Below are 11,614 nucleotides of genomic sequence, written 5' to 3'. Positions count from 1 at the left end.
TTGTTGTTCCCTTGTCCCTGGGTTTGTTATCCCCTCTTCTTCCCTTCCCCCCTCCTCCCCCTCTCCCATGTCCCCCCGGAACTGTCAGTCCCTTTTTTCTCTCCAAAATGTCAATGTTGATAACGTCAATGTAGCCTTATTAGGTTCAGCCACCAAATTAGACAAGCGGCAGCAACCTGATTGAGATGTTGCAGCAGTTCCTACAACTATATTGTGGCTCTCAGTTTTCCTCTTAGCTTTACTGCTGGTATCATTTTCTTTGGAGGCATGGGGATGATAGCTTACACAAATAAAGTGCCAAAGAGAACCACAATGACAAATGTTTTCACTCACTAACACAAGCACCCTGTTGTCTGAGTAAGAGCAGTGCTTACACTTAAGGGTCACCCCTTGGTGTACGCAGGGAGATGGCGCAGGCCTTGCTCTCGGCCCAGACAGGTTTTTCCCAGTTGGATTTTTGGTTCACTATGGAGCAGATTCTTTTGAACTTAGCTGTTGGAGCAGTGTAGAGTTCGAGCTTGGCAGTTTTGACAGCCGAGTTGTCACCGGATTTGATAAGCTAGGACTAGGGCTCCTACGTGTCCTTGTTTTCATTGAGACCTTCATACTTCTAGGGTTTGCATCTGTCATGGGTTTCTAATCGATCTTGAGGCTCTAATCCTCATATATATGGAGTGAGGTGTGGGTTTCAATTTTCTGCAAGTGGAAATCTGATTTTGCTAACCCCATTTGTTGATGGGAGTCTTGGCATAATGGTTGTGTTGGGCTGCTAACTTCAAGGTTGGCAGTTTGAAACCACGAGCTGCTCCAAAGGAGAAAGACTGGGCTTTCCACTCCCATTGTCTTAGAATCTCACGGGATCATGAATCAACTCAATAGCAGTGAGTAGAGTGATTTGTTATCAAGACTCTCGTCCCCATTTAAAGTGTTTTGGCCCCTTGTCAAAAATCACTTGGCTGTAGGTGGATGGATTTATTTCTGCTTTCTCTGTTCTGTTCCATTGGTCTGTATGGCTCTCGTACCAGTACCAGGCTGTTTCGACTACAATGGCTGTCTGTAGGTTTTCAGGTTGGACGTGAGAAGCCTATTTGCTCTTCTTTAACAATGCTTTGCTAAGCCAAATTTCATAGGTTTGTGGGGACAGCGAGATATGTCAACGTTGATGGGTATAAAGCAGTGATTCTCAACCTTCCTAATGCCATACAGTTCCCCCCAACCATAAAATTTCATTGATACTTCATTAACTGTCATTTTGCTACTGTTATGAATCGGGCAACCCCTGTGAAAGGGTCATTCGACCCCCAAAGGGCTCTAGACCCACAGGTTGAGAACCGCTGGTATAAAGCCATATCTGAATGCCCCAGATTGCTGGGACTATGGGATTTCTGATTCAGTAAATCGGCATTGCCCAATTAATTTGTATTTCTACCTAGTTCTCAGGTGATGCCAATGCTTCTGGCCGGTGGACCAGCCTGTGAATCACTGGTGTAATGGAAAATACAGAACAAATGTCTGAGTATTGTTCAAATGCAAATCCAGGTTCAGGGAGTCTGACGCAGAATCAGTATTTCAAACAAGCTCCTAAAAACACAAAACCAAACCTAGTCCTGTCCAGTCAATTCCGCCCGATGGCGACCCTGTATGTTGGAGTAAAAGGCTCCATCAGGCTTTCTGGCTACCATCCTAAGGCAGCAGCTCTCCAGACCTTTCTTCCCAGGTGTTCCGCCTCCAGCGCAAACCCACCCAGGGACCTCGAACAGATGCCTAGGTGTCAGATAGTAGCTGGAGTTGTGAACCACTTTGAGCAGCAGGGCTCCAAGATGTGTTGGAAAGGGGTTGCCGAAGCAGAGACTTACACGTTACCCTCCGTTACGGGCTATGTAGCACAAAAGGGTTTAATTGCCAGAGGGCACAGTAATTTTTTCTCTGTAAACAGGGTAGTAGAGGGCAAAGAGGTTTGGGAACCTATGCAAAAAGGATGACTGCTTTGCTTCACCCAAGCTTCTAAACTCTCAAAACACCCTTCCCTAGAGGGCATCTTCACGTCCACCTTGTCACCTTGCTGCGGACAGACTCCTAAGAAAACGTATAGCCACTTAATGGATTCAACTCAAATGAGATTTGGGCCAATAAGTGGGCTAGTTTTGAGGTTTATTAAAGTAGTAAGATCTGTCCCAATCATAAATACTGTCTGATTTTTCTATCAGCCTTCTTAAGCCAAGTGTGAAGATGCTGAACAATTCTTTTTGGGACTTCACCAAACCTGCTGGCTCTGGGTGGGGGTGGGATGGGATTTCAGGTGGGTCCACGGCAGAGATGGGGGAAGGGAACACAGACATGGAATTACCTCAGTTTGGGGAGTGAATAGAACTCTCAACTTCATTGAGGTTAGGAATTTATTCTAGTTGAAAATTACAAGAATAGTTACAAATCTGTACCTTGGTAACTGCTGTTAAACCCTCCTACGTGCTATAACCAGTTTCAAGGAGCCTTGGTGGTGTAGTAGAGGGAGTTCAGGCGTCAGGTTCAAATCACCAGCTGGTTCCGCGGGCGGGCAAGAGGGGAGGTATGCTTTTACAAGGATTACCACCTCAGAAACCCTATGGGGATAAGTCTGTCTGTCCTATGGGTTGCTATCAGTTGGAATCAACTTATTAATAAATTGTTTTCCTTCAAAAAGTGTTCCTTCTGATTTTGAGCTTACATTTGAAGCTCCCAATTCCTCGCCTGAGTAACATACGATGTCAAAATTTCTACTTATGAAAAGAGCTAGCCAAACTCTGGATTTATATTGTCTGGCTAGTGGGATGAATGCTGATTTTTCTAGTTCTTCTAGTCCCTTGGGTTAGAACTGGTAAACTCCCTTACTTAAGGTTCCTAACTGGGGCCAGTTCAAATAGGAGTTTCTAATGAGCAATGTAAGTCAAAGCGACACACACCTCTGAAGAGACGGTCTACAAGGTCGGGCACACCCGGGCTCGGGTCCTTAACGGGTCATCTTGGGTCGTGGTGATTCTCAACAGAACCCTCAGGAAGACAATGTGCAGTTGCGTAAAAAAAGGAGCATGTGCTCAGCTCTTTAGAACCAGCAGACACAGAGCTTACCAAGCTTGGGACCGCGTCAAGGGATGGACTTATGGAGATGACAGGGCAGACATGATTTGAAACTATGGTGGGACCCAGAAGTTGAAACTAAGTTATTTTGATTACACAAGTCTTAATATGAATGAACTATTGCATGGTATGTGAACCATATGCTAATAAATCATTACACAATAAACTATTAAAAAACAAAACCCAAACTAGATTCTTCACTTTGTTCCACCTGATTAAGACAAGACAATCCTGGGAGTTGTTTGAAGGACTCCCGGATCTAGGAGGACAGGCTTCCTTTTTTGGTGAGAAGGGCAGATGTGTATGTACAGGCATAACAAAATTACCACCAGAAAACAAACTATCATTTGAAGGAGGACCTTTTTATTGGCACAGTTACTCTTCTGTTAAACTGGTAGGTTAAGCAAACAGTAAAAGCTGCTTTCTCCCACTGTATTAGAGGTGGATATGTCTGTCAGTCAAACTCTGACCACTCAGTCGTAAGCTCTGGGAAAATCAGTACAGCTCTTTTAATGTAGAACTGGTTCATTCACATGATCACTGGAGGTGCATTAAAAATAAAAGTTTCTATTAAAAAAGAATCATCACACAGAAGCCAGGAGAAAGTGTGTAACATTACAAAGCTCAATGGGAACCGGTGTCCTGGAAGATGGGGCTTTCTTCCAAGGGCTGCTCCCACCACCTCTCATCTTATGCTACAGACCACTTGCTTAGAGTGCTTTTGTGTGGAAATGTCAATCTTCTGAAAGTTTATTTCCCATTCCTTTGGAAAACTGGAAGTCAACCCCCTTAGGTCCTCACTAAGTCTTGCTCCCTGGAGCTGTGTCAGCAGGGGTGTGTGTGTGTGTGTGTGTGTGTGTGTAGGGGGGGCGGAGGGGGCAGGCTGTGGCGGGTCATTGCAGCAGGAGTTGGAAAGGCAGGCACTACATACAGTACTAGTCTATGGGGCTTGTGTGGTCTGTTTGCTTTGGGAGGACTGGCCCACCGAACAGGCTGGGAGGTAGCCAGGACTTGGATTTATCTTCCATGGAAGACAGGTGTCAACTCCAGAAAAGATCAGCTCTGATAGCAGACACACAGTTTGGCCCAATCCAGACCTCTGGGCCCCGAAACATGTCAGCCACTATCTAAAACCTCCTGCATCTTCTCTGAACTCCAGCAACAAGAGACATTCCTACCCTACCCACCCCCACCCCAATCCCAGCTGGCTATATTTAGAGGACAGCTCCCGCAGGGCCGGTTGGACAGGGTCACCGGTGATTAGATCCTATTCCAGTACTGGTCAGTACGAGGGATTCCAGCCACGATTTCTGACTCGATTCCACAGTGATTTTGTCCTCTCAGGAATTTAAAGAAGCCTGAAAGAGAGAATCAGGTGCTTTTAAAGAGTGCCCCGGGTTGAGATTTGTGTCAGAATATGCACATGCATCCCCAAGAGACTAGGGCCGGAGGAGGAGCCAATCCCAGCCCCCAGACTTCTAACAGCTCTGCTCACCTGTTAGGCCAGCCATGACATCCTGCATGCCAGGAGTCTCACCTGGTATAGGGTCTATGTGAGGTCATGGCCTGGCCCCATCCTGCCCCCTCACAGGACAGAGGACAGCATGCCCTCTCTGTGGCAGAAGGAAAGCCTCTGACTATCAACCGAGAGGCACAGTGGACAGGGTAAGGCAGCCACTACCTTCTGGCTGATAGAAAGGGTTTGAAAATCTGAATGTGGGCGTAACTGGAAGGGAGCCTCCACTCACCATTGTCACCCCAGTCAGTGTTCCAGGAGTTGGCAGCCAGCCAGTAGCGGACACCATTCTCTACGCCCCAGCCCAGAAGGCGGATGGCATGGCCTCCTACCTCCTCTCCGGTTACATGCTGGTACACTCCTGAGAAAAGAAAAACAGGGCTCAGGCCGCGCCAAGGCTACTGCACCATCTCCTAGAGTGCCAGCCGATCCAGCTGGCCGCCCTTCAGCCACGAGGCCTAGTTTGTGAACAGCACTGAGCCTGGGGCTTTCAAAGCAAGTCCCTGAGGTTCCATGAGAAGGCTCCAGATTTCCCACAAATTTTAGATCCATATTTCTAATATTTAAGTGTATTTTTAAGGGTCCAAAGACACCTAAATATGAAAACATTACAAGAGAGTCCGTCCAACCAAATAAATTGGCTGGCTTAAGAACACACTTAAATGAAGGGACTTTTAAGTAGGAAAACTGTCTTTTCATTTCCATTTTGCCACAAGCCATTCGCAAAATTCCAACTTGTGAGATAAATTTAATAGTACTAAATTGTCTAATTATGTGTTGACAAGCTGGGATTCCATGTCAGAGTTCATTTGTGAAAAGGGCTTAGTGGCATAAAAAGTTTTAAAAATTGCTGCTCAAGGGTCCACACGAGAGAAAGGACTTAGGAGTCGGCTTGGCTTGCAGCATTCAGTCAACTGCTGACCCTCAGAAGGCTGGCTAACCAGGCTGGTCCCTGGCTGACCCATTGCCTTTTAACTGGTAAAGAACTTTTTCTTGGTAGAATCAACTTCCTTTGTCCAATTCTGGTTTTACAAGAGTGGGGAACTTTTAGATGTTTCTCATTAGCAGGATGCAAATGAGATAAACCCAGCAAAGTGAGTTACTATGAAATAAGCAATTTCTAAGACAGCTCTCTGGGGCCCTGGTGAAGCACTGAGCTCCTCTATCTTATCTTTGCCACGCAAAGGCTGGCAGCGCACACGCCTATGCCCTGACTGGTCACACGGAGAAGACCTGGTGATCACCTCCTACAAAGATGACAGCCCAGAACCCCCTTGGTGGCAGCTGTGCTGTCACACACGGTCCCTTCGTGCTGCAAATGAATCAGCAAGAACGCTCTAAAGGGCAGGGACTGTCCAATTTCCTTGACTTGACCATACACCACCAATGGTCTCCATGTATAGCCACCTGCTAGGTGCCAGACATGATGCTGGGCTCTCTGTCAGACACCAAGACAAAGCCGGGCACACCAACCTACAGTGATCATGTCAACATGCCGGTGGAGTGATGCAGGCAGAGGCAGGAGTGGCCAACGGCCAGGGAGGACTTCAGAGAGAGGTGTGAGTAGGATTAGCGCTGGGGAGGGTATCTGCTAAAGCATGTGTAGATGACATGAACAGCAGGTGGGAAAGCTGCTGAGAACATGGACTATAAGGTCCACCGGGCACCAGACTCTACCTGATAGAGTATGGATGAGACCCAGGTGAGGGGCTCCCAATAAAGCCCGCTTGCCCTCCCCACAAAGGGCTGGCTGGATGAAGGCTCTTACTGGCCCACCTGCACGCCCCCACCCCACTCTGCACCTGCGCTCAGTCCCATGTCCATACATACCAGCCTTGTACTGCAGGAAGTCTGTGTACACAGAGAAGGCTCCCTCTACCGGGCCATTTTTGTAGATCTCAGCCATGATCTCTTTCTCAGAAGGAGGCACGCTGTAGGAACTGTACCCTGGAAGATGAAACCAGGCCAGCCAGGCTGAGTCAAGCCTCCTGCAGCTTCAGTCACCAAGTTACCGTAGGTCTCCAGGAAATGTGGGGGGGAGGGGGGGGAACGACTGTACCCAGCCAAGGGAGGCAGGTAAGGCTTCCCTGGAATAAACGGGGAGCTGGCCCTGGAGGGCGATCAGAAAGGCAGAAACTGCAGTGGGGAAAATAGTCCACGTGCGCTACTGGACAGAGGCCAGAACTAGTCTAGGGCACTTCACTGCCTTGAAAGGGTTGAACCCGTCCAGCTCTGAAGGGCCATGGATCTACGACATTCCCGGTGCAAGGTGGAGACAGGCCTCTGGCAAGAGAGGCATCCTCCTTTCCGTGATCTCTCCTGGTGTTCACCGGCCAAAAGGCTCAACTGCTTGGGTCTCGTCCCTCCTTTGGCCAAAGCCAGAGTGCCGCCAGTCACAGGGCCCAGTCTCCTTGGGAGCCCAGAACCCATCTTACCGTAGTGCTTGTCTTCTTTGTAGGATGGGGAATAGCCAGGCTCACAGGTCCTGCTGCACTCGGGCGTGTCTCCTTCTCCCTTGCACTGGGGTCGGGAGCCATTGACGTGGTGTTCACACGGAGGGATGGAGTAGGGCCTGCAGCCTGTCAGGGACCAAATGGGAAGGTCAACCGATGGCCTGCACCAGGTTTGGGGCAGGGAGAGGGTGAGCATTCGTTATCATCAATCTGCGGCACTGACATTTTTCAACCACCACTTTTGACCGCTGCTGGAGAAAGAAGTGCATGGTATTTCTAGGCCATTTCAGAGCTCAGTGTTCTTGCCCTCCACCCTCACCTGTGTAAGCTGTATACCTGCATAAAGCTATGTCGAAGCCATCCTTACTCATTGCTGATAAAACCCGAACCAAGGGCAGACACTCACCTACATGGGAGTTATAGAGGCCTCCAGAAACCAGGCCTTTCTTGGTCCAGTAGTGCCAAGCTCCAGCCGGAAAGCCCCCATTGCAGCTAAGAAAAGAGCAGTCATTAGAACTCACTGTGAGGGCAGCTCCCCAGCTCCAGGGTCCACCAGTGCCTTCAGCCACCGGCCCCACAGCACTCCCAGACACCAAGAACCTCGGGCTTCCGTCCCGGGCTATTCGCTGCTTCCAGGGAACAGCTATGCTTCCACCCACCCCACTGAGAAGCCCCTGTCAGAAGGGCTACCCGGGCCATCTTTGAAGAAGCAGGCAGCAAACACGGAAATTCCCCGGGGCAATGCTGGAGATTCCGATTTAACCTGTTTGGGGTAAAGGCTCCAAGCATGCTATTTTTATTACACTTGCAGGAACTTCTCACCCACAGTCAAGGTCGGGAACCACAGACCTTTGCAGAGGCTAATACGTGAGGTGGAAATTTAGTTCTGGATGGCGGGCTCACCACCCTACACTGCAGAGAAGGACAGAGGCCCAGGCAGTCGAACCATCCCCTAAGCAAGCAAGCGAGCCGTGCGTGCGTGGTGGGGCAGTGGGGGAAGCAGTGACCCGCTAACAGAAAGGTCCCAGGGGGAACCCACCAGAGGCTGCCTGCTTGTGTGAAGCTTACAGTCTCGGAAACCCTCAGCCGTTCCACTCAGCCTACAGCATCGTGCGGACGCATTACGGCTCCGCAGCAGTGGGCTTAGGATTTGAGTTTGGAAGAAAAGGGAACGAGTTGTTTCAGAAGCCAGGCCTGGGGTCCGAAAGGTAATGAACCAGCCCACAATGACCAGTTTTCCCAGGACCCCACCTGCCCGCCACAGCACTGTGGAGCCAGCCTGGCTTCAGCAATCTCCCGAGAGCAGCTGCCACACTAGAGGCCGTTTCCAGCCCCCTAGGTCCTCACTCTGTCTCCGATAAGAGAGAGAACACTTTTCAACGGGAAGAGCTGTTTAGGGTCTCAAAGGGAGAGAATACCTCTCTCCTCCCAAGGTATCCTTCCCTCAGTGTCACTGCCTACAAATTCTCCGACAGATGAAGCCCGGGGGTCCCGGCTGCCTGGCATCTTTCCCCGGGGGTGTCCCTGGGCCTCCCTTGGCGGAGAGCACTATCCAAACTCACCCATCCCCACACTCCATGTGACAGCAGGTGAGCAGGTCCTCCGCAGACACCTCCACATTAGCATTCGCGTTGGTGTGAATGCATATCCGGTCAGAGATGGCCTCCACAGCCCCAAATGCCTGCAGGGACAACCCCACCCAAGTGAGAGGCCAACAAGTGTGGACTGTTGGTCTCACGAGAAGACAGAGAGCACGCTCCAGCCAGTGCCTTGGGAGGGCCACAGTGGGCACTTCTGGGTGGCTGGTCTCTCCTGGCACCAGGCTGTTCATAGCGTACCTGGGCTGAAGCTCTGATAAGGCAAAGGACCGACCCACCCCATAGTTCTCAGTTACTCAGTTCATGTCTGAAACAAGTCATTTTTTTTAAACATAAAAAGTTTGTTGATGCAGATGGGAAACTTGTGCCCAGAGCAAACGGTACCTACTGATGAACTAAAAAGATGGTGTCAAGTAGAGAATGGAAAACAGCCCAAGAGTGAACATACACGGGGCTCACAATCTACCAGGCTCTCTTCACGTCTATTAATCTACCTAATGGGCCCTGGTGCCGCAGCAGTGGGCTACATGTTGTGGTGCTAAATGGAAGGTCAGGAGTTCAGGCCCACCAGCAGCTCCATAGAAGACGAGGCTGCCTGCATTTATAAAGATTTACACTTTCAGAAACCCTGTAGATGAGTTTGAATCACTTCAACAGCAATGGGTTGGGCGATTCCACTTAATCCACACCATGATTCCTGGCCATTCCTGCTAGCTGCCACCCACTCGGCTCCCATCGGTGACACAAAGGCACAGCAGCGAACACCGCCAGCTCTTGCATCATAAGGGCTTGAACCTCGCGCGCAGCCACTGGGCCAATCTACCTTGCCGAGGGTCTTCTTCCTTACTTTCGACCTCCCACTTTACCAAGCACAACACGCCGCCCTTTCCCCAGGGACAGGTCTTTTGTGTTAATGTATCCCAAGGGGAGTGATAGTTAGGATTTTTGTGCCAACATGGCATCTGTAAGAGGACATGGGTGGGGTTTAGCCTGTCAGTCAGGTTGCAGCTTGATGACCCCCTTTGGCAGCGATACCAAGATATGTGGCTGCCTGGAGGCCCGGCCTCCCTTGCTCTCCCTTCACCCTCCTGCTTCCAGGCCACTCTGAGACCTGCCAGAGCCCTGTGATGAACCATGCCATTGGATCCACATGACCTTGCACCCACCAGCCTGTGATCTTCCTGCATTCTGCATCATTGCATGTGGCTTTGTGAGGATGAAGAGGGATTTAGACTAGTATCAAACTTAGGGGCTTGAGTTGGATTGGCTGGGATGTTTTCCTGCTACATAAAGCTTCTTGATGGAAAGATCTTTCTTACATATAAGAGCACCACTGGATTTGTTTCTCTAGTCAACGCAGCCTAACACAGAGCGATCTTTTTGTACCTTTTCCAAAACAGACTCATAGGTTCTGGCAGTCCGTGGTATGTTGAATATTTTTTGCCAACACTATCATTCAAATGCATCGGTTCTTTTCCGGTTTTCCTCATGCACTGTCCAGCCTTCACAATGTATGACCAGGAGCACGTTAGCATCAAAGTGACATCTCTGCTCTTTAACATGACCGCTGATCTTATGTCACTTGACTCATCACATTCGGCCCCAACCCCTCTCCCAGGATCGCTCTGGCTCCCACCCGCTGTCCCTCAGCCAGCAAGCCTTACCCAGCAGGAGCCGCAGGAACCCTGGTCTCGGATCTCTCTGATGGTCGGACATTTGGGCCAGTTTTCCCGGGCATCAAAGCTCTCAGGCAGATCCATGTCCTCAGCAAAGTGAACTCTGGGTATAGGGAAGTCTTCATTATGAGTGCTCCTCCAAAAGCCGCCTCCCGCCCCAGAGTCCACTTAGTGCAGGATCACTTATGCGACTGTAGCTGGGGCCGAGAGCCAGTCTGCACAGAATGAGTCTCCCCAGAGGGCAGTTGTGCCATCTGCTCAGCACAAGTCACCACTGCATGCATCTCAGGATTTACTGTCCGGCTCTGTTCCAGGAGTTTTAGCTACAGGTGACAGAAAATCATCCAGGGTATACAGTGGTGCGCCCTAACTGCTGGGCACACCTAGTACTTCCTGAGAAAGTTATTTCTGCATTAACATGGCCATGAGAGAGTTGTCTATACAACCCTAAAGGGTGTCCCTTCAATTTTCCTTAAATTGTTCCAAGAGCCCACACAGACTTTGCAGTCAGACCTAGTCTCTTTCCCACCCGGGGCTTTCCCACCAGGGTTCTAAATCCACTGCAACAAGGTACTAGGCAGCAAACACTGGCCCCAAAGCTGGGCCCTGCCCCTCAGGCAGCAGCTCTGCAGCTGGGGGGGTTGGGTTGGGGGGACCTCAGCAGCCAGGGAGGCGGCTTCTAGCTGTGCTCTCCTGCTCGGCCACAGTGGCTGCGGTGCAGCAGGCACTCACCTCTGGGGCAGCTTGGGGCCCTTCAGCAGGGTGCCACACAGCCTCTTCAGGTAGCTCATGTCCACATTGTAAAAGTTGTGTCCCGCCTAGAAAAGAGGCCCGCGACATTACCCACTAACAGGAGGGGGTGCGGGTATGTGTGGATGCTGCCCACACACAAAGCCCGACTCAGCGAAGGCTTGAGGCCCTCTCCAGCCCAGTAGGGCAGTGGGACAGGGCCACCCTGCAGAGCAGGCCCACAGGTCCACAGGCCAGGACCGGCCCAGAGTCCTTATCGGGAGACTTCAGCGCTCAAATGACTGGGTGTCTTCCCTGACCAGCGACCATTTGGAAACCACAAGATAAGCCCTCCCCAACAATGAACACATCTTATGTCTCCTTCGTCCCCACCATGCTAGGTCTCAGTAAGTGGCAGAACAAGTACTGTCAGTATCTATAAAAAACCATAACTCCTCACAGATCTGCCAGGTTGTGACTGCACCTCAAGCTCACTTACACACACACACACCCCTCACCCCCCCCCCC

The 11,614-nt window shown here is 50.4% G+C and overlaps 1 protein-coding gene across 2 annotated transcripts in view; it reads right to left on the bottom strand.

Moving 5' to 3' along the window:
- Positions 1-3,455: 3,455 nt before the first annotated feature.
- The window catches only part of CTSB (cathepsin B), a 34,418-nt gene continuing 26,259 nt past the window's right edge, over positions 3,456-11,614 (bottom strand). The window contains exons 3-10 of one of the 2 annotated variants that reach the window (XM_004707647.2): positions 11,090-11,175; positions 10,346-10,460; positions 8,646-8,764; positions 7,490-7,575; positions 7,066-7,209; positions 6,461-6,577; positions 4,863-4,991; positions 3,456-4,472 (exon numbers count right to left, since the gene is read on the bottom strand). In XM_004707647.2, coding sequence (XP_004707704.1) covers positions 4,375-4,472; positions 4,863-4,991; positions 6,461-6,577; positions 7,066-7,209; positions 7,490-7,575; positions 8,646-8,764; positions 10,346-10,460; positions 11,090-11,175 — 894 coding nt within the window. In that variant the 3' untranslated portion in view covers positions 3,456-4,374. Of the gene's footprint in view, positions 4,473-4,862; positions 4,992-6,460; positions 6,578-7,065; positions 7,210-7,489; positions 7,576-8,645; positions 8,765-10,345; positions 10,461-11,089; positions 11,176-11,614 lie in introns of those variants that run through there. The other variant, XM_030884609.2, reaches the window with a different exon arrangement.

The sequence above is a fragment of the Echinops telfairi genome, unplaced genomic scaffold (assembly GCF_000313985.2).
Source record: "Echinops telfairi isolate 266 unplaced genomic scaffold, ASM31398v2 ScPeMD7_9;HRSCAF=40, whole genome shotgun sequence".
Classification (NCBI taxonomy): Eukaryota; Metazoa; Chordata; class Mammalia; order Afrosoricida; family Tenrecidae; genus Echinops; species Echinops telfairi.
The sequence above is the reverse complement of the archived record's forward strand: the minus strand, read 5'-3'. Positions and strand labels throughout refer to the sequence as shown.